General features: G+C 39.6%; 1 protein-coding gene across 1 annotated transcript in view; it reads left to right on the top strand.

Annotated features, from left to right (window-relative positions):
- The window catches only part of LOC121869641 (probable cytosolic oligopeptidase A), a 196,242-nt gene that overhangs the window by 139,937 nt on the left and 28,431 nt on the right, over window positions 1-27,874 (top strand). The window contains exons 11-13 of the mRNA XM_042371157.1: window positions 3,700-3,812; window positions 4,443-4,610; window positions 24,699-24,914. Of these exons, the coding sequence (XP_042227091.1) occupies window positions 3,700-3,812; window positions 4,443-4,610; window positions 24,699-24,914 (497 nt within the window). The remainder of the gene's footprint in view (window positions 1-3,699; window positions 3,813-4,442; window positions 4,611-24,698; window positions 24,915-27,874) is intronic.

Raw genomic sequence — 27,874 nt, 5'->3', positions numbered from 1 at the left:
TGATGTTGGGGTGTGTTGGGTGATGTTGGGGTGTGTGGGTGATGTTGGGGTGTGTGGGTGATGTTGGGGTGTGTGGGTGATGTTGGGGTGTGTGGGTGATGTTGGGGTGTGTGGGTGATGTTGGGTATGTGTGGGTGGTGTTAGGGTATGTGTGATGTTGGGGTGTGTGTGTGGTGATGTTGGGGTGTGTGTGGGGTGGTGTTGGGGTATGTGTGGGTGATGTTGGGGTGTGTGTGTGTGACGTTGGGGTGTGTGTGGGCGTGTGTGTGTGGTGATGTTGGGGTGTGTGTGATGTTGGGGTGTGTGGGTGATGTTGGGGTGTTTGTGTGTGATGTTGGGGTGTGTGGGGTGATGTTGGGGTGTGTGTGTGTGTGATGTTGGGGTGTGTGTGGTGGTTGTTAGGTGTGTGTGTGTGTGTGATGTTGGGGTGTGTGTGATGTTGGGGTGTGTGGTGGTGTTGGGGTGTGTTCCTGACACACACACACACTCCTGAAATTTAAATCCAAACGCTCCATGACCCCAATTGACCTCCCAATCAAAATATACAAGGAGTTTGCAGTCGAACTTGCCACCCCCTCTGTTCTATTATTAATGCATCCCTCAGACAAAGCAAATGCCCTAATGAATGGAAAACCTCATTTGTCACCCCCATCCCCAAGGTCACCACCCCACAGTCCCCTAACGACCTCAGGCCACTTGCCATTACCCCCATACCCAGTCTACTTTGTGAGGACTTTGTTTTTGAGTGGGCATTTGCCATCATCTATCAGTCAATTGATCCACAGCAATTTGGCAATATGAGGACCTCCTCTACATCACACTGCTTGGTGAGCTTTCTGGATTTTCTGCACAAAAACTTGCAGAAACGTAAAAACATCACTGGCCGTTGCGCTTGTTGATTTCAGGAAGGCCTTTGACCTTGTTGATCACTGCACTGTTATCAACAAGGCTATTGCACTATGGCTGCCCACCAACCTGGTCTCATTGCTCATTGATTTCTTGAGTGGACGTCTCCACATTCCAATACCTCACCTGCGGTGTTCCCCAGGGGACCAAGATGGGACCACTGTGCTTCGTCATCCTGATCAACGATGCTCTATCGGACATTCCTCACAGGTGGAAGTACGTGGATGACTGTACTGTGGGGGTTTCAGTGGACAACACCGCACCAGACTACTCATCGCTACAAGACACCCTGGACAGGCTACAGGCATGGACTACGGAGAACAAGGTCACCATCAACCACACCAAAACCGTAGTCTTGCACATCAATACCGCCACCACTCCAGTGCAAGCCCCAGCAGTCACAGTGGGTGCCCATCCTCTCCAGCTGGTGCAGTCTGCCAAACTCCTGGGTGTAACTATAGACAACAAACATGACTGGAAGGTCCATGTAAATAACACAGTCAAGGCAGCCTCGTACCGTCTCTACATGCTATGACGACTTAGGTCACTTGGGACACCCACGCCAGAGCTGAGGACCATCTACAACGCCTTTATTCTCCCCAAACTAACGTTTGCGTCACCAGCCTGGTCATCTTCTCTCAACTCCACCCAACAACGTCAGCTAGAGAAGGTACAGAAAAGGGCCTGCAGAATCATGCTCGGCACAGAATACTCCGGCTACACCAACGCTCTCTCCACACTGGAAATGCCATCCCTCAGTGACCTCCACCACCAAGCACTGGAAAGGTTTGGCAGCCAATTAATGCACCACCCTCGTCATCGCCACCTCCTGCCACCGGCAGCCCCCCCGCCCACCTCGGGCAGTCCGCCACTATAACAAAATTCAGCCCATAAGAGCCAGCACCGATAGATATAAGAATAGCACCATCCCATCTATTGTTAAAATAATAAACAACTCCTGATTTATGTACTGTACAGCCCTGTAAATGTATTCAATGCATATTATATCATTACGTCTAAATCAAATGTAAGTCTATATTTTCAGCCACCGGCTGCAACTCTATTAATAAACCGTTTATTATTATTATTATTATTATTATTTTTATTTATTACACACACACACACACACACACACACACACACACACACACACACACACACACACACACACACACACACACACATGCATGCACACACACACACACACACACAGGGCAAGGGAATCAAAACATATCTGTGTGTGTGTGTGTGTGTGTGTGACTGCATGGTAGCGAGTTAAATAGCAGCTCTTGAGGAGCACTTGGCAACACTCATTTCCACTCCACCTCTCTAATGATCCACACCTTTCTGCTTTCTCACTACATATTTTAAAATGTTATGTAATGTAATGTTGAAGGGATACAACTTTGTTCATTTATTCTTATACTTATCACAATCTCTCTGAAAGTATTTTAAGTTTCATGTTTATTCAAGACATCTTCAGGTCATGAGACCCACTAATCCTCCACCCAAGAAAGGGTGACCTGACATTCCATCATATCAGTAATATGAGACTGTTAATCCCCCACCCTACCTCCACCTGACATTGCATCAGGTCAGATCAGTTACTCAAGACCCACTAATCCCCCACAGCTCTATGGGAGTGGAAAATAACAGTCTTTCCTGTAACACACAGCTTCATTCATGCCCATATTATTTAGATTTTTAATTTTTAAATATATTTATTTAACCAAACATTTAGATAAACTATTCTGGATTATTATAGTAAAAAGAATTGGACCAAACAGGGAGGTACTACCGCCTGGGAAGATATTGGAAGCATAATGTGTTGTCTATGGTAGACCCTGCTGTCATATGGCATCACGAAAATTGTGACCAAATCCCAGGTTGCTGATCTGACTTTCTGCCTCATTTACACACAATTGCAGGGTCTCAATTGTTTCTCTTACTATTGACAACACAACATATATACTGTATATTGTTTCTCACAAAAAATTTTTTCAATTTGTATTTCTTTATGGTTCTTTATTATTATTATTATTATTATTATTATTATTATTATTATTATTATTATTATTATTACATTTTCTTCCCCAGGCCCTACTATGGGTCAGTGACTCCGGTGTGGGCTAATCCTTGAAAAATAAAAAATAGAACTGTATTTACGGACTTTGGTAGTTTAGACTCAAGGAAAGCATCCTAAGCACTCGGAAACAATCTGGGGAGGTGGGCTAGTCTGTGTGTGCAAGATGTCTAGTTTAGACATTCGTAAACTACTCCCAGTAACCAGAAAAGATTCCAGGGATAAGGAATTTTTCAGGGTCTGAGAAAGTCATCTGGTTAGCCAAAAATCTCTCATCCACAGAAGAGTTCTGCACGAAATTGTTCCGGCTAACGGGGATATCACTATACAGTATGTAAGGTATATAAAAAGATAATTTTATCCAATGTTTATAACAGCATGTTTGTTTTCGTAAAGATACATACAAACCAACAAATCTTAATGATGCATTAGGCTACAACCTAAACAGCCTAATGACAACCCTGCTGTGTGCTGCAGTAGGAGAGCTAGTATCACATTACGTAATTGACAAATTTGTGATTATTAAATTGGAAAATTCAAAACTTCTTAACTTTGTAGTCAGAAAAAGATTGAATATGAGTGTTTCTGAATAGAGAAAATATAATTAAATTAAAGCTGAAAACCTTTGGAGAGACTTTGGACAGTTGTTTACATTTATAATGTGTACTTTATGAAAGATAGTAGCATAAAGAGTATTCTTAATTTTACAGTTTGGAAGTGCACTTCAGCACCTTCTAACTACAGTACCATACAGTGAAGCCTCTGGATTGACTAACATTGAGTGGGATGCTATAGAAGTGTGCTCTTATTTCATGCAGAACTGGTAAGTGTGGGGATAAGAAAGATATTACATGGCACTGTTTGATCCATTTTACAAAACCTTTAAATATCTAATCATTATACATTTGTTCCATATCAATATTGTGGTGGGGAAACATCATGAAATAATACAAATGATAAAGCAGCCAGAAAGAACATTAAGTAAACAAGTGCAGGAGAATCTTGTGCTACTCTTATGGCTACCATGCATCATAGTGGGAATGAGCTTGTATTTGGGAAAAAATACTATAATTAACATTTCAAACAGACTATCTCTTGCTAAGTCTTTGTTGAATGTAGGTTATTGTCAGTCTATCAGCTGCCTTCTGAAGATTCTTGGTTTTCCTGATTTTTATGCAAATTTTGACCCCCAAACCTTCTGGTATAGTACTTCTAATCCTAAGATTAAATTTCTATCAGGTAAATACATGAGTTGATATGGATCATGCCTGTGACAGAGTAAATCATTATTGGAAGGTAGTATTTTTCACTAAAATATCTGCTTGTAAGTTTAAATTTCAATAATTTGAAAATTTTGGCAGAAAATATAGGTAAAAAGTTCTCAGAATATTAAATTTAATTAGAACTGTGTACATCATTTGTATGTCTCACTGATAGATGACTATTTTCACAGGTTATATGAACCTGAAATACTGCATCGTATCAGTCACCATTATGAGTCTGGTCTACCATTAAGTGGGTCGAGCATCCAAGAACTTATTGCTAGCCAGAATCACATGGCAGGTTTTGATCTCTGCTCTGAATTGTATCTTGCTCATCTCGACATACAACTCCATACAAGGTAAAAAAAATAGTAATACTAAAAATAATTAGTCTTCATTAGTACTGTGCCTGTGGTGGATGCCCCTTAGCACAGTAAACTCAATTTTTTTTAAATATTCAAGTTCACAATTTTTATATATTTGTACAGTTACGTACAAACCAATTTAGACAATAATTTCCAGTTCTACTCCACCTTTGACCATATCCTGGGTGATGCTGGACTTTATGGAATAAACATGATATTTTATAGGTAATTTTAATTTATACAGAAAATTCTCTGTACCCCAAGTGATGTTGGGGGTAAATTTAATATTAGTGTTTTATTCTGAATGATCACACTTCTCACATTGACACTTCAAACCATTTCAAAACTTTGAGGTTGTCAGTAATACTGATACAGTATTTTTGATTAGACACAATTTTCACTCTCTGCCCTCATGATTTTGTAACCTATATTAATAATAATAATAATAATAATAATAATAATAATTGACGGTTTATTGAAAAAGTTCTGCAGCCCGAAGGCTGAAAATATACATTGGACATAAATGACTTATTACATACATTGGTGGTTTAACAAAAGCCTTCATTAGAGAAAGGTAAAGGAACATACAGTGAACAGATTATTGTAGGTGTTGAACAGCAAACACGTAGTGTAGTAACTCCCTCCCAGATGGTGTTAGAAGGGACCTCACGTGGTGTAGTAGTTCCCTCACAGATGGTGTTATGAGGGGCCTCACGTGGTGTAGTAATTCCCTCACAGATGGTGTTATGAGGGGCCTCACATGGTGTAGTAATTCCCTCACAGATGGTGTTATGAGGGGCCTCACGTGGTGAAGTAACTCCTTCACATAAGGTGTTATGAGGGACCTGACGTGGTGTAGTAATTCCCTCACAGATGGTGTTATATGAGTGAGGTGTGGTCCCAGGCCTTCCTATCATAGACGGATTAACACATCGCTGGCTGTTGTTGGGTCTCACGGGCCGTTATCACTGGGTACCTGGGACCTCACTGTGTGAAGGTTAACTTGGGTACGACTGTTACTGTTGAGTTGTTCTCACTGACTTAAGCACTGTTCACCACTGTTCACCTCTGTTTAACACTGGTTCCATTCCTTTCCTAAATGAAATAGTAACTTCTGGCGAGAACTTGTTGATATTCCGGTGGGGAGGAGGGTTCAGGGGAGGGAGTTGGTATGGGCCAACTTAACAGTTGACCTGGCTGCTCCGAGAGGAGCGCCAGGTATGTCTTGACCCTTTACTTTCAAATAAAAGGAACTTGTCATTTTACTTGCTTAGTGAGAAGGCCTTCCAGCTCCTCTGCTTTTTATTACAAAGTACGAGGGGTCCTCATTTTATGACAGGGATGTGTTCCAGAGAAGAGCAACTTAAAAGTGAAAAGTTTTATAATGAGGAATTATCCCCATAAGAATTACAGTACAATGTATTTAGGGGTATATGCATTCCAACATGTACAGTCAAAGAAAAAGTTGTGTTACACTTATGTTCTGAAACCAATGATGAAGATTTTGATAAAGTTCCCCTTACAGACTCGAACCTCAAAACTTCCTTGTCATTTTACCCAAATTCATTGTCATGGGTTTCAGAACATAACGCATGCGGTGTGTAACATAACTTTTTTCTTTGAATTTACAGAACTGTAATACCCTTTGAACTATCAGGAAATCAGCTTACAATGGGGTCATTATAATTTTTTTGGGGGGATTAGTCCACAACAGGGCCTAGGGGGCGAAAAGGGGAATTAAAAATAGAAAATAAAAAGATTATATTAATTTACACCACGAAGATGCCGGAAAACCAGATTTTTGAATTGAGACATTGTATGAGTATGGAAACCAGAAGAAAGCAGAGCATTCCAAAATATGGCTGTGTAAGGAAAGAAGGATGTATTATAACGGGTTATTCTAGTGTGACCAACATTCACACAGAAATGGTGGGCACTGCGGGGAAGACGAGTGTTACGAGCTCACGGCCTTGCTAGTGGTACACAGGATGCCAAATCCACCGAACATTGCCCATTAAAGTACCTGTAAAAGAGAGAGAGAGTGAAGCAACATTGTGGCAAAGAAAGAGGGAAGAGAGATTGTCAACTAAAGGAGGAGAGTTAATAAGACGAAATGCTTTTGATTCCACCCTATCTAACAGTTGGACAGAAGAGGAGCCACCCCAGATATGAGAGCAGTACTCCAAGTTAAGATAAATGAATTCCTTATAGACTTGAAGCAACTGCTCAGGAGTGAAGTAGCTACAGCATCTGTACAGCATTCCCGACTTTCGGGAGGCAGCTTTAGCAATGTTGTGGATGTGTGGCTTCCATGACATATTAGGGGAAATGGTGAGGCCTAGCAAATCTATTTTAGAATTTGGCAGAATGATTGCATCCTGAATTGTGATGGGTGGGAGTTCATCGAATTTGGAAAGTGTAATTGGTAAATACTGTGTTTTATTACTTTTGAATTTAACCAAGTTTCTACCTCCCCATTCAGAGATGCTGCACAGATCTGCATTGATTGACGAAATGATATCGGCTCTAGAAACAGATCTAGTTTGAGAATTAGGGAGAAGGGAAAAATGTGAAGTAGAGTGAAGAGTAGACTCATCAGTGTAAGAATGGATAGAATTAGTTGTAGTGTGAAGTAAATCATTGATAAAAAGAAGGAAGAGAGTAGGTGAAAGAACAGAACCCTATGGGACACCACTATTGGTAGAGAAAGTGTGAGATATTGATCCCTCAACAATAACTGCCATGGATCAGTTCTCAAGGAAGCTAGAAATTAGAGAGCAAAATGGGGAAGAGAAACCATAAGAGGGAAGTTTAGAAAGCAAAGACTTGTGCCATACTCTGTCAAATGCTTTGCAGGTGTCATGGGCCACGACGAAAGTTTCCCCATAATCCCAAGAGAGGATGCAGTCGGAAAGCAGATCACCAGTAGATCTCGCCTAGCAAAAGCCATACTGGTGATCCGACAAAAGGGAAAGGCGTTCAATGTGACGGAGAAAATGAGAGTTTAAGATAGTTTTGAAAATCTTAAGAGAGGGATGAAGTTAGGGCATTGGGGTGATAGCTAGAAGGATTGGAATGCTCACCTTTCTTTGGGATGGGCTGAACAGAGGCATGCTTCCGAGAAGAAGGAAAAGTTTGGGTTTTGAGGCAAATGCGAAAGAGGCGAGTAAGCACAGGGGCTAGAATTTCAGAACACAAGGTGGGTATTCCATCCGGTCCATGCGCCTTACTCACATCCAACCTGGATAACACACCAGCAACCCTACGAGTGGAGATTATAGGAAAGTGCATAGGTCCAGTAGGAGGAGAAGGGGTAGGATGGATAGAGATGGAATTGTCTAAGGTGGAGTTAGAGGAGAAAAAAGTGCCAAAGAGATTGGCTTTATCACGGGGAGAGTTGGCTATAGAGTTATCATGTTGGAAGAGAGGAGGAAAAGAGGGAGTACAGAAGTTATTACAGATGGATTTACCAGAAGAAGAGTAAAGGAGGTCAGCTGTCTTTCTTTTTTATAAAATTCTGCTTGGCCCTCTGAAGAATAATCTTACAACGATTCCTAGAGGTAATAAAAGAGGAGTGGGTAATAGGAGAAGGAGATAGTTTCATAACTTGATACGCCTTATCTCTCTCCCTACATGCAAATGAACAGGAGTGATGAAACCATGATTGTAAAGTGAAAATTTTGGTAGAAGATGGAATAAATGCACTCATACCACCCTGTATAACCCCAGCAATGCTGTCAGCACATACCGAGGCGTCCCGAGTGGAAAGGCAACATTCATCCCAAGGAAAGTTGGAGAAGAATTCTCACAAGGTTTGCCAGTTCGCCCTCCGATAGTGCCATAGTTGACGTTTAGAGAGGGGTGGGGGAGGTTGTCATGCCTAGTTTGATTTAATAGAAATAAGATTGTGATCAGAAGACTCTAATGGGGCAGAAATTGAGTATGAATAGTGTGAGGTGTTAGAGGTAAAACAAAGATCATGAATGTAAGTAAGTTGATCGTGTTGATCAGGAACGTGTGTAGGGTGTTTAATTATTTGTTCCAGATCATTAAGTAAGGAAAAAGAGAGTGCCTTAATCTCCACCTAGGTCATCCCTTGCAGAGCCCAGCCACTTTCTGTGATATACAATGAAAGACAAAAGTCGTGTCTTGAAATTTGGTGAAAACATATGTCCAAGGGCTAAAACTTTTGATGCGCTCTGCCTTGTGGTAGGGGGCTCTCATAATGTTTCACAAGTTATATTTCATCTTTGGACGAAACCGCGACACGACTTTTGTCTTTGATTGTACATTGAAATCCCCTAGGTAGACAATCTCGGTGTTGGGTTGTGTGGATAGCAACGACTCATGGCAAGAAGTGAGATAGTCAAAGAGTTCCAAATAGTTGGTAGAGTTGGGAGAACAGTATAGGAAACAAAGAAAAATACAGTGGTCCCTCGGTTAACGAACACAATTCGTTCCACAGAGTCGTTCGTTAACCGAAAATTTCGTTAACCGAATCCATTATTTCAATGGGATATTGGGTAATTGGTTCCAGCTCAGAAAAGTACGTACAAAGTAAAACCAAAAATGCATAAAGTCAGAAACACTCCTAAAATTCCTCTAAGTCGCCCTTAAATCACTATATATATATACTGTATACATACATCCTAACCCTTGGAGCACAGTAATTTGTCTTCCCAGCGGTAATGAGGCCGTGGCAGTTTCATTTTCAGCATGACGCGTGAAGGTTGTTGACTGTCTTATACTGTATAGACGTAATTTGCGAATTTAGGGATAAAGACAACAAGACCACTTCAATTGCTCAAAGACCACGGCAGTGTTCCTTTAAATACAGACTCTCCACACTGCGGGAATCCCTGTGCTTTCAGACTGTATTTATTTTTTTTTAAGAAATTGAAATTTTTTTAGAGAACTTAATTGTTTGTCATATGCGTTGCGGCTTTCTTCGGTTAGGTTAGGTTAGGTTAGGTTAGGTAGGGTAACATTAGGTTAGGTTAGATAAGGTAAGGTAAGATTAGGTATGGTTAGGTTTTGTGAGGGTAAGATACATTTCATTAATTTTACAGAACAAAAAATCACTTCTTATCGTAAAAAAAAAGAACTTAAAAGATAAACTGTAATATGGTTTTTTAATATGTTGATGTACAAAACATTTTCTTCATTATTCTATGATAAAACAAGTCTAACAAGCATTATTACAACATATATTATTAATATTTCTTATGCAATCGGGAAAGAGCGACTACTACCGGGTATATCCGGGTTGATCGCGTTACCACTCCTCCTTAGGTTCTGTAAGTTACAGGCTAGATTACGGGCTCACTTACGGAGTTCGCTGCCAAATATTTGTTTTGAGTATACCGATTGGAGACTGTAAGTCCAGTTACGGGGTAAACAAAGAGATACAGTCCCGTAAATGGTTTTGAATATGCAGCCCCAGCACAAGATGCACAATTTTTTTAATTCCACTAAAACATTTTATGGGCCAATGACTCGTGGTGCAGCCCCACTCCTATCATCCGATGGTAACTCCATAATTAACGACGATAAAGGCATCCTTCAGGACTGGAAAGAGCACTACCATTCACTGCTCCAACAAAACTTCCCTCTTTTGGTTTCTCTCCCCCACTTTGTTCTCTCATCTCTAGCTTCCTTGAGAATCGATCCATGGCAGTTGTTGTCGAGGGATCGATTTCTCGCTCTTTCTCTACCAATAGTGGCGTCCCACAGGGTTCTGTTCTTTCACCAACTCTCTTCCTTCTTTTTATCAATGATTTACTTCACACTACAACTAATTCTATCCATTCTTACGCCGATGATTCTACTCTTCACTCTTCCTCACATTTTCCCCTTCCTCCTAACTCTCAAACTAGATCTGTTTCTAGAACTGATATCATTACTTCTATCAACGCGGATCTGTGCAGCATCTCTGAATGGTTAAGTTCAATAGTAACAAAACTCAATATTTACCAGTTACACTTTGTAAATTAGACGATCTCCCACCAATTACATTTCAGGACGCTATCATCCTCCCAAATTCTGAAATAAATATGTTAGGCCTCGCCATTTCTTCCAATATGTCCTGGAAATCACACATCCTTAGTATAACTAAAGCTGCCTCCCGAAAGTTGGGAATGCTGTACAAATGCCGCAGCTACTTCACTCTTGAGCAGTTGCTCCAAGTATATAAGGGATTCATTCGTCCTAACTTGGAGTACTGCTCTCATATCTGGGGTGGCTCTTCTTCTGTCCAACTATTAGATAGGGTGGAATCAAAGGCATTTCGTCTTATTAACTCTCCTCCTTTAGTCGACAATTTCTCTCCCCTTTCTCTTCGCTGCAATGTTGCCTCACTCTCTCTCTTTTACAGGTACTTTAACGGGCAATGTTCAGTGGATTTGGCATCCTGCGTACCGCCGGCAAGGCCGTGGGTTCGTAACACACGTCTTGCCCGCGGTGCCCACCATTTCTCTGTGGATGTCGGTCACACGAGAATAACCCGTTATAGTACCTCCTTCTTTCCTCACACAGCCAAACTGTGGAATGCTCTGCCTTCTTCTGTGTTTCCATGCTCTTACTATCTGTCTCACCTTTTTTTCTATATTTTTAATTTCTTTCCGTTCTTTTTTTTTCGCCCCCCAGGCTCCATTGTGGGCCGTTTGACCTGTGCCCGGGTGGGCTAATTCCCGTAAAAAAAAAAAAAAAAATCTGATCCGATGATGAATCTCTTCATCGATGTCCACAGTGGTGGTCAGGTGGAAGCCAAGATACAGAAAGTGGGTAACATTAGAGAGGATAGTACTGTTAAGCTGGATGGATGGTGGAAGTGTGTCTGAACCAGGGGCAGGCTGAAAGAAAATCTGAGTCTTACGTACACTCACCTCAAGGCCAAAGTGTGCATTCGCATCTGCGAAGGTGTTCAGGATCTCCTGAAGGTCACGTTCAGTGTGAGCAACAAGGGTGAGGTCCTCTGCATACTGAAGTTCAGTAATGAAAGCTGCCAACACCTTTGTTCCTGCCTCGAGTCGTCTTATGTTGAAAAGACCCTTCATCCAGTACTCTTATGTTCACCCCGCTGGCTAAATTGGCACTGGCACGAGTAAGAAAGACAGCCAAGAAAATGGAAAAGAGGGTTGGTGCCAGTACACACCCTTGTTTAACCCCCATTTGGATGGGGAAGAACTCAGACTGGGTACCATTGTGCAGGACACTGCCGTTCATACCATCGTGGAGTTGCCTCACAATTGCGATGAATTTTGGTGGCCATCCGAAATTGCTGAGGGTCCACCAGAGGGCTACCCTGTTGACCGAATCAAAGGCCTTGGTTAGGTCAATGAAAGTCATGTACAGGTCACGACGCTCTTTTCTGCACTGTTCCTGTATCTGGCTGGCACCAAAGATCATGTCAGTAGTGCCACTTGATGGTCTAAAGCCACATTGAGATTCTGGGAAGAAGTTTTCCGCCCCAGGAAGAAGTCTGTTTAGGAGGACTCGTGCGATCTTTTTGCCAGTTACAGACAGTAGCGAGACCCCAAGGTAGTTGCCACAGTCTGACCGTTCTCCCTTGTTTTATTAAATATTGATAATGGAGGCGTCTTTATGAGCTTGGGGAATTTCCTCCTTTTTCCATATATTCTCCAGGAGAGAGTGGAGATGGCTGGTAAGCAGAGGTCCTGCTTTACACTCCTTGCATGGGATTCCGTCAGGCCCTGAGGCATTGTTATTTTTCATCTGCTTGATGGCAGTAGCTACCTCATTCAGGGATGGAGGATACCTGAGCTAGGTCAACTCTGGACGCTGAGGGACCTGCTGGGTAGTCAGGACATCCACATCTGTGTTTCGGTTGAGCAGTGAATGGTAGTGCTCTTTCCAGCGCTGAAGGAGGCCCCTCATCGTCTTTAATTATGAAGTTACTGTCGGATGAGTGGAGGGAGCTGTACCACGAGTGATTGGCCCATAAAATGTTTTAGTGAAATTGAAAATTTGTTTCATCTTATGCTGATCTGCAATAGTTTTTGTTCACTGGTTTTATTTTTAAACCAGTCGTTCTTTAGATTGACAAGTTCCCTCTGGGCCGCCGCTTTCTTCTTGCGGAAGGTATCAGCTTTGGTTTGAGACTGAGGGTTGTTCTGCCAGTCAGTTAAAGCAACACATTTATCATCGACGAGTACATTGATGGCCCGGTCATTTTCATCAAACCAGACCTGGTGTATTCTTTTGATCTGGCTGAGGATCTCTCTGCAGGTATTTGTCATGCAACTGTCGAGAATATCCCATTCGGCACTGGGATTTGGGTTGTTTTTTGTCAGGTTGTTTATCAGTCTATGTTCGAGCTGCTCTCTGAAAGCATGTGCTACCGCTGGATTCTCCAGACGCTTAGTGTCCAATAAAACTTTTTTCCGCTAAGGTCATCACTATTCTTGATCTCTTGGTCACTTCAGAGTCTTTGCTAGTAATATTTGCCTTAAATGAGGCTGGCTTACGTCCCGGAGCCATGTGCAATGCACGTGGGAGGACAAACAGAAGAGGTAATCACGGTAGCGTTCGCAGTACGGTAGGCACGTGTGGACTGAGGCTTCAGGGAGCAGCGAGTGTCTGAGGCGGGAAAGGATGGCGTCTGTTTGCTGCATTGCACTGGGGAATATGGAAAATGGCACAAAATAAAAAAATAAAAATTTAAAGGATATTGTATATATACAGTATTACTGTACCCCGCTTTACGCGTTTTTTTTTTTCAGCGTTTCCACGTTTATGCGGTACCCTGCCAGACCCGGAATGCTCACTTTATGCGGTGCATGTACTCTTTTATGCGGAGAGGGGCGCGGGCAGGGTGCGCACAAGGTCGCCCAGTCATCAAAATATTACCGAGTTCTACACCCGCCACCCACCACAGCCGGCCCAAGTCAGTGATAGTGAAGATATGGACTTGTATGGACTTTGAGGAGTTTGACAAAGAGGCCCTGCAAGCCTCTGTGGTGGATAGTGATACAAGTGATACAGGTGAGGGCCAATAATCTGCCCTCTGCCTCGGAACCAACCCTCCATCCCCGTGTGCCCAGCCATCTTTTCTACTAATGTATGTGTTAAAAAACCTAATATTATTGATATTTCTCTTAATTATTAACTGTGTGTGCATACCATCATAAAATTAAGAAGTTATTTTTACTACAACGTAGGTATTGTGTCTGAAAAAGTGGAATTTGGTGGTAGGCCCAGTCTCTATTTCAATTAATCCCATATGTTGTGTTGTTCACTTTACGCGTTTCCCGCTTTACGCGGGCCTCCCTGGGTTCAATTGACCGCGTAAAGCGAGGTTTCACTGTATACGTACCGTATATACTCGTCTATAACCCCCCTCGTTTATAGGTCGACCCTGATTTTTTGACCACGAAATCTTTAATTTACGATATTCCTCGTTTATAGGTCGACCCACGTTTTTGAGGGAAATTAAACAACAAAACCTTCACTAAAAACGCTCTACGTCCTATAAACTGAGGCTCGCCGTGCATGAAACACGAGTGCCGAAGGCAAATTGTTTTCCATTTATTATTACGACACTTTACACTGAAACGCGGTTAGTTTCAACAAAATTATTGTATATTTCCATTCAAGTATTTATTCAAGTCAATTAGGAGAGAATATTATTGTAATACAACAGTTTTTTAACTAAACCATTCGAAAAGCGATTACAGTAACATCTTTTGAACGAAAGAAAGCGAAAGTCATTGTTTTCGTCACGATTTTATCCCACTTTCTACTGCGATACGTACGTAATTTCAGCAAAAATATTACATTTCCGTGAATGTATTATATCAAGCACAGTATGAATAGAATATCATTGTAATATAACAGAATTTTAACCGAAAACTATTAAAAAAACGAGTAACATCTCAAGAACAGAAGCTTAGGTAAAGTCTTTTGTTTTCGTCATGTATTTTATCCTATTTTACATTGAAATACATCGTTTCAGCAAAACTATTTATTTCCGAGAATATATTCATTCAGGCGCAGTTTAGGTAAAATATACGTGTGATGTAACAGTTTTTTAACTGAAAACGATTCGAAAAACACTTACGCTCTAGCCCTGTTCAAGGAGAGGACTGGGAGAAGCTGTTTGGTGCTGCAGACGATGACAAGGAAAATGATTTTGATAGATTTTAATGAAAATATTCAGAAATATGGTATCGTAGTATTTATTCAAGTCAATTAGTAGGATAGAATATTATCGTAATACAACAGTTTTTTAACTGAAAACCATTCGAAAAGCGATTACGGTAACATCTTTTGAACGAAAGAAAGCGAAAGTTATTGTTTTCGTCACAATTTTATCCCACTTTCCTCTGTAATACGTACGTCATTTCAGCAAAAATATTACATTTCCGTGAATGCATTATATCAAGCATAGTATGAATAGAATACCATTGTAATATAACAATATTTTAACCAAAAACTATTAAAAAAACGAGTAACTTCTCTTGAACATCGGAAGGTTAGGTAAAATCTTTTGTTTTCGTCATGTATTTTATTCTATTTTACATTAAAATATATCACGTTTCAGCAAAACTACTAATTATTTCCGAGAACATATTCATTCAGGCACAGTTAAGGTAAAATATACTTGTGATGTAACAGTTTTTTAACTGAAAACGATTCGAAAAACTCGTGTACCGTCTAGCTGATACACAACAGCTGGTGGTACGTTATGCGTCGTTGTAAACAATAGGAGGTTGAAGTAGATTACCGGGCATTATATTAAGTGTGAAATATCGAAAAGGTTTTTATTACCGGTATTTTTTGTAGATCAATGAGAACTGTGATACCGTATATGATATGATAAGTTAGCCTGTGCTAAGAACTTCAACATAGACTACTGAAAGCACGTTGTAAGGTAATTTAGCCTATTGTAAGTTGGTGAGCTTCATTTACTGAAGGATTTGCACAACTTTTCATAACTAATTGGTACATATTTTACGTTTCCATTGTTTACTGGCAGTAAATTGTAAATATTTTTCATGTCTGAAGCTAAAAGTTGCTCCTTGCCCTTCCCATCATGCACGGGTTCAACCTAACAAAACTATTACGCATGTATAGGACGACCCCCAATTTTTTGCCTAAAAATTTGGTCTTAAAAACTCGAACTATACATGAGTATATACGGTATATAATTTTTTAGTAAAAAAAGTGCAATTGATTAAAACCGCAATAGAAAAAAACACAAAAAACATAGGATTACTGTACTTCAAAACAATAAACCTATCTTCATAGCTAGTTAAACAAGGGTCACATGAATCACAATACATTTCGTGAAAACCGGGTGTTTGCTTCACTGGGGGCATGAACTCAGTCTCCAGCCAATCAGCACAGTTAGGCCCATGACGCCACACTCACAGGCCACTGTGATTGGTTTATACTTGGCAGGAAACACTCGGGACATTGTTATAATACTCCCCCTGGTTGCTTATCTGAACATTTGTGAGATGTTGACAAAATATTTTGCAAATTTTCATTCCTATTCCTAACTAGGAATATCTAAACTTAATTAGCATATCGAATTGAGAACCCAAATCATGTTTCTCAATATTTGCACATCAAACTGTAATTTGCTAGATATTACAAATGGAAATAAAATACATTCTAGCAAATGTTGAAATAATATTAAACACCTCTTAGTCTTTAGAGTAATAAGCTAGAAATTGCTGAAAGCAAATAAAAATTTCAAATATGTATTGCACAAAATTATGAGAACTAAAATGATGGATAAATTCAATATAAAAAATTAGTAATGAAAGCACTCTAAAATAAAAATCATGAATACAAGAGTGGTCCCTCGGTTAACGAATGGTTCGATTAACGAAATCCTTACGACAAACACGTTTTGTTGTGTGCATCAGCTGATCGGCTAGTCCGCCAATACATTAATTTGTTCTATGTTTACATTCATTTCCAGTGGAGTAAATATCAAGAAAGTTGGTCTCTTGAATATTTCTGCATTTTTTATATTAAAATTATTGGTCATTCTGAAATTTAGTTAACATATAGATGATATAGACAGTACAGGGAACAGAATTTTGTGCGCCCATCAGCTGATTGAATCACCCAACAACGCTTCTCAGTTTAACTTTGTTTACAGTGGAGTGAACATCAATTTTGTTGGTCTCTTGAATATTTTAGCATTTTTGCATTAAAATTATTGGTAATTCTGAAATTTAATTAACATATTGATAATATACAGTGCAGAAATTATTATGAAACACGAAGAAGGCATTAGAACCAATGCACTCTGTAGAGAATATGGCATGTCATCATCGACTGCCGCTATAATCAGCTGTTCGATATATAAACAAAGCTGCCGGGAAGACGACATACACACCTCAAAGTAAGTTAGTATTCTATTGTTTTTTATTTATTATTGTACAGTATACTGTACAGTACAGTACTATATTTAGTTTTTATTTAATGTTTTATTAATTCTATTACCGGTATACAGTACTCTGTATGTACAGTAGTACCCCGATTTACGCGGTCAATTGAACCCACAGGGTACCGCGGAAAGTGAAAACCGCGTAAAGTGAACAACAGAACATAAGGGATTAATTCCAATAGAGACTGGCCCGACCCCCAAACTCCACTTTTTCCGACACAATACCTATGTTGTAGTAAAAATAACATCTAAATTTTATGATGGTATGCTCACACAATTAATATTTAAGAGAAAGAGAAATACAGTCGCTAGGTTTATGTCCATTCAAATAATGGGCTCAAATCCCCCCCCTCTTCCCAGCTCACTAGCTCCTACCACTCTGAGAAACGATTGGGTGAAAACACTACATTTTAATGTTTAGTAATAAATAATACCTCATACTAAAGTTAGGATAATATAATTGACATTTCTGGATTCCTTGCAGGTCAGGGAATATTTTGAATGTAAACTTCATATATTCTGCACAAAGGGTTAAAATATTTGCTTTGTGTAAACCAAATTATTACATAAGATCTAAAATTTGTATGTCTCATGCAAAATCCATGATGTTTATATTCAAGATGATCATCATATTGTAAGAATTCCAGCATTGTAAATTATATTCTGGTCGGGTAATTTGTATGAATTTTATGAGCTAAATAAAAAAAAAAAATAAATAAATTATACTTCACCGCTTATATGAGTAGATGCACTGCGGAAAGTGAAAGTCCGGTTCTGGCAAGGTACCGCGTAAATGAGAAATCGTGGAAAGTGAAGCCGTGTAAAGCGGGGTAATACTGCATTCTTCTTCTGTGAGTTGGAACCAATATCCTATTGAAATAATAGATTCGGTTAACGAAAAAATAGATTCGGTTAACGAAATTTTCGGTTAAAGAACGACTCTGTGGAATGAATTGTGTTCGTTACCGAGGGACCACTTGTTAATGGTAAATCTAAATGCTCTAATCAAAATTCAATTCAATTAAGTATCTCCTCAAAATAAAAATAAAAATTAATGAGGTATGAAGACAGTGACAAGTATTTATAATAAAATCACTCATGAAAAACAAAAGGCTTAATTATTAGTCATGCACAAACAAATGTACTGTACAGTATATGGAAGATGTTTTTTTTTCTCTCTCTCTCTTTGGTTTTTATCAAGGTACATTTTTCAACTCTTCCTGAATCTTCAACATCAATTTTCAGAATGACTAACATTTCAATGTACTTTTCAACTTCAATTTACAGAACTTCTCAAAACAGATTTTCTTTACTTCTTATCTCAATTACTTAAAAATTCTGGTTTTCATTCTCTCAGATAATTTCACATATTTTTATTTATTTTATTTTTTATTATTACATATTCTGGTGGATCTTATCTCACACACACACACACACTTTTTATATCTTATTTTCTGTTGTTCAGCTGGTGTCTTATCTCACAATTGATGATGGTACATCTGGCAGCAGGCAGAGATACAGAGTTAACATTTGCAGATGGCAAGTCGTCCACAGACACTTGCTTACTGTTCACTAGCTTTCAGCTTCCATCTACTATGGGTGAATCAATCGTTTCTGGAAACGTGGAGTTCGTTGACTGCACATCTTAACATAGCTAAAGCTGCCTCCCGAAAGTTGGGAATGCTGTACAGATGCTGTAGCTACATCACTCCTGAGCAGTTGCTTAAAGTACCGTATATAAAGGATTCATTCTTCCTAACTTGGAGTACTGCTATCATATCTGGGGTGGCTCTTCTTCTGTCCAACTGTTAAATAGGGTGGAATCAAAGGAATTTCATTTTATTAACTCTGCTCCTTTAGTTGACAATCTTTCTTCCCTTTCTCTTCGCTGCAGTGTTGCTTCAATCTTTCTCTTTTACAGGTACGTACTTTAATGGGCAATGTTCGGTGGATTTGGCATCCTGTGTACCGCCGGCAAGGCCGTGGGCTCGTAACACACGTCTTGCCCGCGGTGCCCACCGTTCCCTGTGGATGTCGGTCACACTAGAATAACCCGTTATACAGTAGGCTTTCACCAGTAACGTCTAATAGGTGCCTGAAAAACGCCGTTATTAACGAAAACGTTATTTGTGTGATATTAAAATACATGTGAAGAGGGTTTATTGGTGCTGCCGCCCCAAGAATTTCACCCATTTTTTCCCCTTGAAGCCCTGCCTAACACTTTTTGTTCGCTGAAATAAAAAGAATTGTTATTCAATCATCAAAATAAAGAGTTTGAGTAACATAACACTTAGCTTGGGGAAGTTTTTGAGGTGCTTGGTGTGATGATTGTTCCGTATGTGAGGGCCGCTAACACTTGCACTGTCTTTCATTCTACAAGCTAACCATTTCACAAGAAAATGCTCTGTTATCAGTAATAACCTGTTTCTATCATTTTTATCATTCATAGCTCGCCTTGCATTTCGATCACTACCGAAATATTTCTTAGCCAGCGCAATACTCTTCTTGGTCTCCTCTAAGTTCCTATTAATATTTCGCACTGTAGACTCAGGACAGTTCAATTTCCTCACAATATCAATGTTCCGTGCACCACTTTCAATGAGCTCAACAATCTGTTCTTCATCCTTGACCGAGTAGGCACGCTTCTTGTGGCTTTGTCTCATAGCTTTGGGGTCTTTTTTCTCATTCACTTGAAAAGTTCCTGGGCGTTCAGGTAGCAAATCACTCCCTCCACCACCTCCCCTATCCCCCACAGGCAAAAATGCGGAAGCCATTATTGATCACCGACCCTCGCAACCACTGGTTATGGAGGCGAAAATCTCACACGTGGGCGCAGCGCTGTATTCCACTGAGCGTGTGTGAGAGTGAGGCGGAGCGGACAACTACGTCATCAACATGGCGGCAAACAAACGCTATCATTGATGCGCTCGGACGCTTCCCGCGAAATATCCATTATTCAAGAGAATCCAGACGTTATCAAAAATAGGTATCTATTGTAACTTACCGTTATTGTCGAAAACGTTATTGTGGAAGTCGTTATTGGTGAGAGCCTACTGTAGTACATCCTTCTTTCCTCACACAGCTAAACTGTGGAATGCTCTGCCTTCTTCTGTGTTTCCATACTCATACATTCTGTCTCGCTTCAAAAAGCATTTTCCTGCAATATCTTAATAAGAAAAATTTTATCATTACTAAAATGAATGAATTAATATTCCCACAAACAACACTTGACAACTCTGTTTATGTTTCCACCTCCTTGGGCACCTGTGTCCTGCGCGCAGACATCTTAGTTATTTTAACTTACCTCCTTTAGAATTTTATACAGTAATATATTGTATTACTAACCTTTTGGTGAGAGATGCTGGAGTTTGGGTTTTGGGTTTTTGTTCTCAAAACAGTTTGTGAAAAAGAAATGCTGTACATATAAGAAACAGTGGTGATCAGTACATAAGGTGATGCAGGCAGTATTGTGGATAGGGGATTACTGTACTGGGAGTGGAAGGGAGGGATTGCATGATCATCTGGGTCCATTTTAGCGGAAGGGGTAGTAAACACAGCATGCGGACAGAGAGAGAGACAAGATAGGAATTTGCCTCGTCTAGACATCGGTCCGGACCAACCGAAATCCAAATCCAAGCAGTCCGGAAGTGCTGGGGTTTACTGTGTGTGTGTGTACAAGGGTCCCTGGGTTACGAACAAGTTCCATTCATGAGGACGTTCTCAAGTCAGATTTTTACATGTCAGAACACATGCTATGTGCATACCACACTTACAGAACAATGTTTAAAAAGCTACTACAGTAATCCCATGTTTTTTGCGGGAATTACATTCCTAAAACACCCGCGAAAAGCCCAAACCGCAAATACTCTTTTAGGAATCACTGTACCTGTGGTCACCAAACAGCTCAGGTAGGTCATGCAGTTAACCACTCCATGCTCTCCACTCACGGCCCGGTAGTCACACTGATCACTGATGCACTGAACTGGCATTTACTAACATCATTATTTGAAACTAATCATATTGTAGTATAATAATGGAAAAATGTAAACACAGTTATATACAAAAAAAACTTTATTTACAAGTAAATAAAAAAATATATATTTCGCTGAGGTCGGCAACACCCGCATTGCCAGCCTCTCCCTGCTGTCCCGGCGTCTGCCGCCCTCATGCAGTCACACCAGCCAGCCAGTCCTCTTCCACCCACATTCCTCCACTTGAAGACTTGTATTCTGATAAAAGACACAAATGAATTGTCAGTCTTCACCACATCTCGAGCCATAGCTCATACCACCTCTGAGCTTGTCCAATAAAACTGTTTTATCTGTTAAGGTCATCACTATTCTTGATCTCTTGGTCACTTTAGAGTCTTTGCTAGTAATATATGCCTTTGATGAGGCTGGCTTTCTTCCCGGAGCCATGTGGAATGCATTTGGGAGGACAAACAGAAGAGGTAATCACGGTAGCGTTCACAGTACGGTAGGCACGTGTGGACTGAGGCTTCAGGGAGCAGCGAGTGTCTGAGGCGGGAAAGGGTGGCGTCTGTTTGCCGCACGGCGGGTGGCAGAGGGAGGGAGGGAGGACAACTTACCACCTCCAGCTGGGCCACCCACGATCCCTTTACAACAACAGTGCGCAATTTCACCCATATTCCCATATTATTTATATCACTAGGAACTAATTACCCAAAATCCCATTGAAGCAATGGTTTCGGTTAACGAACGACCTTTTGGAACGAATTGTGTTCGTTAACCGAGGTGCCGAAAAATTGGTGGTGTACCTGTACTGTATATGTTTATGGTAAGTAAAATATGTAATTATTTTTACATTGATTTCTTGGTATTTAGCAAATATTTTAAGCTCACCAATTGATCACCTGTATAACATAAAAGTTTGTGATTTATTATAGTTACCATGATACTGTATATAAACAACATATAGAGGAAGAGAAAGGAACAAATAAGAAACCAGACTTTGAATTTCAACCTGCACTCTTGCTGACCATATGGAGTTGCTCAAGCCTGACTATAATAAATTGGATTTCAGGATCAAGTCTCCATTTTGTACAAGCTATCAAGCAGCAAAAACATGTAAAACTCAGGTCTTTTATAATGTAGCCTAGGAGTGAGTACTACCTAGGACACCTAGTTTGATATCATCCGTTAGGTGGTATGAATGTGGTCAGTTGAACCACAGTTGCAAATGTAAGTTGACCGTGAAGAATAGGTGTTTATAAATGAAAAATGAAGTTTGATTTTAGCTTGGTATGTCATTCTTAGGCCCTTCATCTATGCACCCATTATACAGTAGAACGTCAATTTAAAATGATTCAATTTAAGATTATTGATTTAAAGCGACACCCACAATTAAGGTCAATGTTTTGATTGATTTAAAGCGAATCTTTCCTATTTTGCGCTAGTCAATCTGGCGCATCATATTTAAAATTTTGCGCCTAATGTTTCTCTGGGCACTCGACACTGTCCTAAGGGCAAATCTGTACTGGACATGTACAGCTCCTCCCTGACATACGACGGGGTTAGGGACCCAAATCCAGGTCGTAAGTCGAAAATGCTTAAATAATACATAGAAAATCTAAAATGGGTGTCTCTTCTTTCTTCTCAGCACCACAAAACTCTCACTTTTAGGCTTGTCAGCCATTTTAAAGCGAATTACAAACGAAAAAAATTTCTGTGTACTGACGTTGGGACTCGAAAATACATAATTTGACAAAATTTTGGTACGACTGAGGCAGGCCGTAAGGCGGGGGAGGAGCTGTACTCAAAATAATGTACTAAATGATTACTAAAAAAATTTTCTAGTGCAAACTACAGTATAGCATGTTTATATTCAAATTAATAACTATCTTATAAGAATTCCAGTAATGTAAATTATATTCTCCCTGGTCACTTCTGTGACATTATATAAGCAAAAAACATAAACTCACTCTAAAGGACATGAATAAACAAATAAATACTTCACTAGACCTTCAGTGCAAACTGTCAAACATGTCACTGTCACTTCCCTCCCTCCCATCTTCCCAGCCAGGGTTTGGTGTTTTAGGCTTAAAGTTTTTATCTTATATAATGTCACTGACTAAAGTTAGGAGAATATAATTTGTATTGCTGGAATCCTTGCAAGACAGCGAATAATTTGAATATAAACGTCATATGTTTTGCACAAGAGATAAAAGATTTTGCTCTTTATACTAAAATTCTTAAATTAGAACTAAAATTTGTATGTCTAATGCAAGCTATAGCATGTTTATAATCAAATTAATCACTATCTTATAAGAATTCCAGCAATGTTAATTATATTCTCCCATATCAGTTCAGTGACAGTTTATAAGAGAAAAACTTCAAATCACTCTTAAGGGCAGATAAATAAATAAGCACTAGACCTTGGCATCAACTGTCAAACATATCACCTCACCTCCCTCCCTCCCCACCATCTTCCCAGGCAGTAAACAGACCATTTCGCATCCCTTAATTTTAGCTGTGTTGATTTATGAGTGTTTGTTTTAACACAATACTACAAAAAACATAGTTTTGTTTGTTTGGGCTGAGGTGCATCTGGGTAGACTCTCAGTCTTTTTAGTAATTTGTGTTTCTCCCAAGTACCAAACTAAATTATTCCATTGAAACAACACTTCGATCTAGTGCGAATTTGGTTTAAAGCGACCTCTCTTGGAACATATCTTACGTATATCGTTATATCGACATTCTACTGTATATGCCAGGGAGTAGGTTGATTTCTCCTGTTTGTCTATTCATACATACTGTACTTAAGTCTCACTTGATTTTGTTGAAAGGATTATGGTACATAAAGAGTACAGGTATACCCCGATAACCGACACATATAGGAACTGTGAAAAGTCGTTGATTAGTGAATCAATGGTTATCGAAGCAGTTAATCCATAAGAATATAACAAATTTAGGGGGTTAGAGACTGGCCACCCTCTAAAAATCCCATCTACCCTTGATATATCTCTGTCGTGCACACTGTCAAGCAAGAAAATAAAGCAGACATATAAATCAAGCATAATAAGCATTAAATAAGGAATGTAAAGCATAAATTGAGACTTATTTATCTGCATTGAGGATGGTAGAGATGGTATAGGGTGGAAAGTTCAAGTCTCTACCAATCTTTGGTAGTTCATCACCACTCTTATTAAGCCTTGTCACAACCACATCAAGCTACTCTTCTTAGGGGCAGCACAAGAGGAACTGTCACCAGGGTGTTTAGACATGATTGCGAAGCACACGAAGTCAAAGACACAAGGTAAGTGTAAACAGGTGCAGAGAGGCGGGAATGAGTTGGAGGCAACACAAAGAGCCCTTTCGTGGCAAGAATTCACATAATGCCATTGCCCGCTAAATTCAAAACAGCTCTGCCACTTCTTCTCCAATCATCGGATCTCCGGGGTATCAACAAAACTTGCCGGGTATTTTCCCAATATGTAATCATCGGTTATGCGAATCGGCGGTTAATGGGACATTGATTTTCGCAGTAGTATTCCTGTATTTAGGTTAGGACTATTAGATTTAATAGGCTTTATATTCATTCTTGGATTACTTAATTGGATTTTTAAGTTGTTTGATTGATTTTTGTACCAGTAGGTGCTTATGTGTTTCACAGTCATAATTCTTAAAACCCCTTTACAGCAAGGATTATTGGTTGGACACTGTTCGGGAATTGTGGGCAATATACCGGCCATTCGTACTGGATAAATATGATGCACATCTTTGCTCCAACACGGCAATTATGGCAGATGTGTGGGCAGCTGCATATTATTCTCACCTGTGGTCGCGAATGATTGCAGCTGATGCTTTCCAAGCTTTTAAAGATTCAAATGAAGATATCACAGAAGTGGGTTCAAGGTAAGTGTTTGTTTTTTGTTTGAGCAAATTTTTCTTGAAGGAGGCTTTGGCATGGTGCTGTACATGAATGTGATAAGATGGGATGAGAGTCTTCACTAAGTCACACAACAAAGAATAATCATAGTTATTTTTTGAGCTAAAGTTATGCTATGTTTTTCTGATAAAACAATGCTTAAATATGTACGGAATTTTTTCAGACTCTGAGGTGCTCTGGTCACCAGAAATACTTAAAAAAAAAAAAATAATACAGTAATAATAATAATAATAATAATAATAATAATAATAATAATAATAATAATAATAATAATAATGCCTGTTTTTAGAAATGGGAAATATTGATAAAAATATCTTAATATAAGAACCACACTTATTGAATACTGTACAGTGGTCTAATCATATTTGCTATAGGCCTACTGAAAACTAAGACACTGGAGTACTGTATGTAAGCAGGCTGGGGCTGATCAGGTGTTGTAGCATTCGTCAGGTTTATTTATTTATTGAATCAGTCTTATATTCTCATATGATTGGCCTTGTATGTAGTCTCCATGTTTAATTTAAAAATTATTGAGGCCCCGTGAGTATTCAGCTGACTACATTAAAGGTAAGTGCACAGTAGCACTTTATTCATTTTTCATTATTGATTACTTTTACTGTACCGTATTTCATTTTAGATTTTCTATGTGTTATTTTCACATTTTCGACTTACGACCAATTCAACTTACGTCCTGGTCGTCGGTCCCTAACCCCCGTCGTAAGTCGGGAACTGACTGTATACAGTCTCTCCTCGACTTACGACAACCCGAACATACGACGGCCATGGTCTTATAAAATGTTTTTCACATTATATGTATTTTCGAGTCCTGACATTAGTGATTGCGCTATGTACTGACAAAATTTTCGTTTGTAATTCCATTTAAAATGGCTGGCAAGCATAAAAGTAAGAGTTCTCATGGTGCTGAGAAAAAAAAGAGACACCCATTTTAGAATTTCTATATTATTTTCGCCTTTTCGAATTACAACCAATTCAACATTTGACCTGGTCGTCGGGACGGAACCCTGTCATAAGTCGAGGAGAGACTATACAGTAATATCACCGTTAGCTGGAATCCTTCAAACCCGGAAATCTCCGATAGCCTGAATTGAAATTGCTTGGAAAATCTTTCCTAAAGCCGGAATTTTCCAAAAATTTCCGACTTTGGGAAAAAAATTTCCGAGGTTGAAAATTGAGATAATTTTCTGAAAATGTCTTGAATTAACATGAAAGTTAAAGTATTTTTTTTTTTTTGTGTGTGTGTGGAGGGGGGGGGAGGACCTGACCTGACTCAGTGTCAGGTGGAGGTAGGGTGAGGGATTAGTGGTCTCACATTACTGACCTTCTGATGGAATGTCAGGTCACCCTTTCTTGGGTGGGGTATTAGTGGGTTTCATGACCTGAAGATGTCTTGAATAAACACGAAACAAAGTATTTTTGGGCAGATTGTGATAAGTATAAGTATAAATGAGCAAAGTTGTATCCCTTCAACATTACATTACATAACATTTTAAAATATGGAGTGAGAAAGCAGAAAGGTTTGTGTGATTAGAGAGATGGAGTGGAAAGGAGTGATAACATGCACCAGAGTTGCCAAGCAATAAGCTCCTCAACATCTGATCTTTTAATTCACCTCCATGCAGTCACACAACAAGACCCTCACTGGATGCTTGTTGTCTTAATTCCCGTGTGTGTGTGTGTGTGTGTGTGTGTTTTGAGCTTGCCAAGCTCATTGTAGGATTTGAAGAAGATGATGAAGAGTTTGTTCAGGAGTCAGGTGGTGAGGTAACATGCCAAGACACTTACACTGCACACACATTAACAACACTACTAAACCATTGTCTTATAACATTTTACATTATAATTTCAGTTTTTTTAAATAAATTGACACATGATAGCTCGACAGGGCTACTTTTACACTTAGACAAATGATCAATGAATAAACCAGGGCATACGGAGACTCATTATACATTAGTGATGTCACAAAGCTTTGAAACTGCAACCACATAAATTATCACAACCTGTACTCCGATGTACCAAGTTAACTACTAAAATTATTATGCAAGGAGCGAGACAAGGGATGTTTATAATCAAATTAATCGCTTTCTTACAAGAATTTCAGTAATGCAAGCTATATTCTCATAAGTCAAGTCATTGGCATTTTAAAAGCAAAAAATAAAACCCTTCTACGTTTCAAAAGCCTTGAGTATCCATTAATCTCCCCATCCATTCCCAGCCAGAGGGAGAAGGGTCCCGGGGGTGGAGTAAAAATGACCGTGACACTCCCCCCCCCCCAAATGGCTAATTCCTCTGTGTGTGTATGTATCTATCTGTGCGTGTGCATGCATGCATGCGTGTGTGTGTATGTTACAAAATAAGTGATGCTTATACTCATATTAATCGCTATCTTACAAGAATTCCAGCAATACAAGTTATATTCTCATAAGTCAAGTCAGTGGCATTTAATAAGCATTAATCTACCTTCCGTTGGGGGAGGGGTAAAAGTAACCGAACCATCCCCCTCCCACAAGGGTTGTCTCACTGTTTGTCTACTGAACTGACTCATTCATGATACAATATTGTATTTGTGTTTCATTAATTAGTATAGACAAGTGATCGCGGGCACCTTCGTGCCCAGTGAAAGTTTGAATGCTCGTGCTTGGCTAGCGTACAGCGAATGAGGGTGTGCCATGTCCGTAGACCTGCATCGTTTTCCATCGTAAATATAATGGTTCATTAATGCCTTCCTAAAGAAACCATTGACATGGGACCAGGTTTGTTCCACTCTACAAATTTTTTGTGATTTTTCCACCAAGTTTGATGAAAAACGATTGTGCCGTTTCTGCTGCCCTGAACAGACAGACAAACAGACGCCTAGTCCTATAGTACAGTTAAAGTAAAAATATCTGGATGCCGGAAATCTGGACCA

This window comes from Homarus americanus, unplaced genomic scaffold (genome assembly GCF_018991925.1).
Source record: "Homarus americanus isolate GMGI-L3 unplaced genomic scaffold, GMGI_Hamer_2.0 scaffold32583, whole genome shotgun sequence".
In the NCBI taxonomy this organism is placed as follows: Eukaryota; Metazoa; Arthropoda; class Malacostraca; order Decapoda; family Nephropidae; genus Homarus; species Homarus americanus.
The sequence above is the reverse complement of the archived record's forward strand: the minus strand, read 5'-3'. Positions and strand labels throughout refer to the sequence as shown.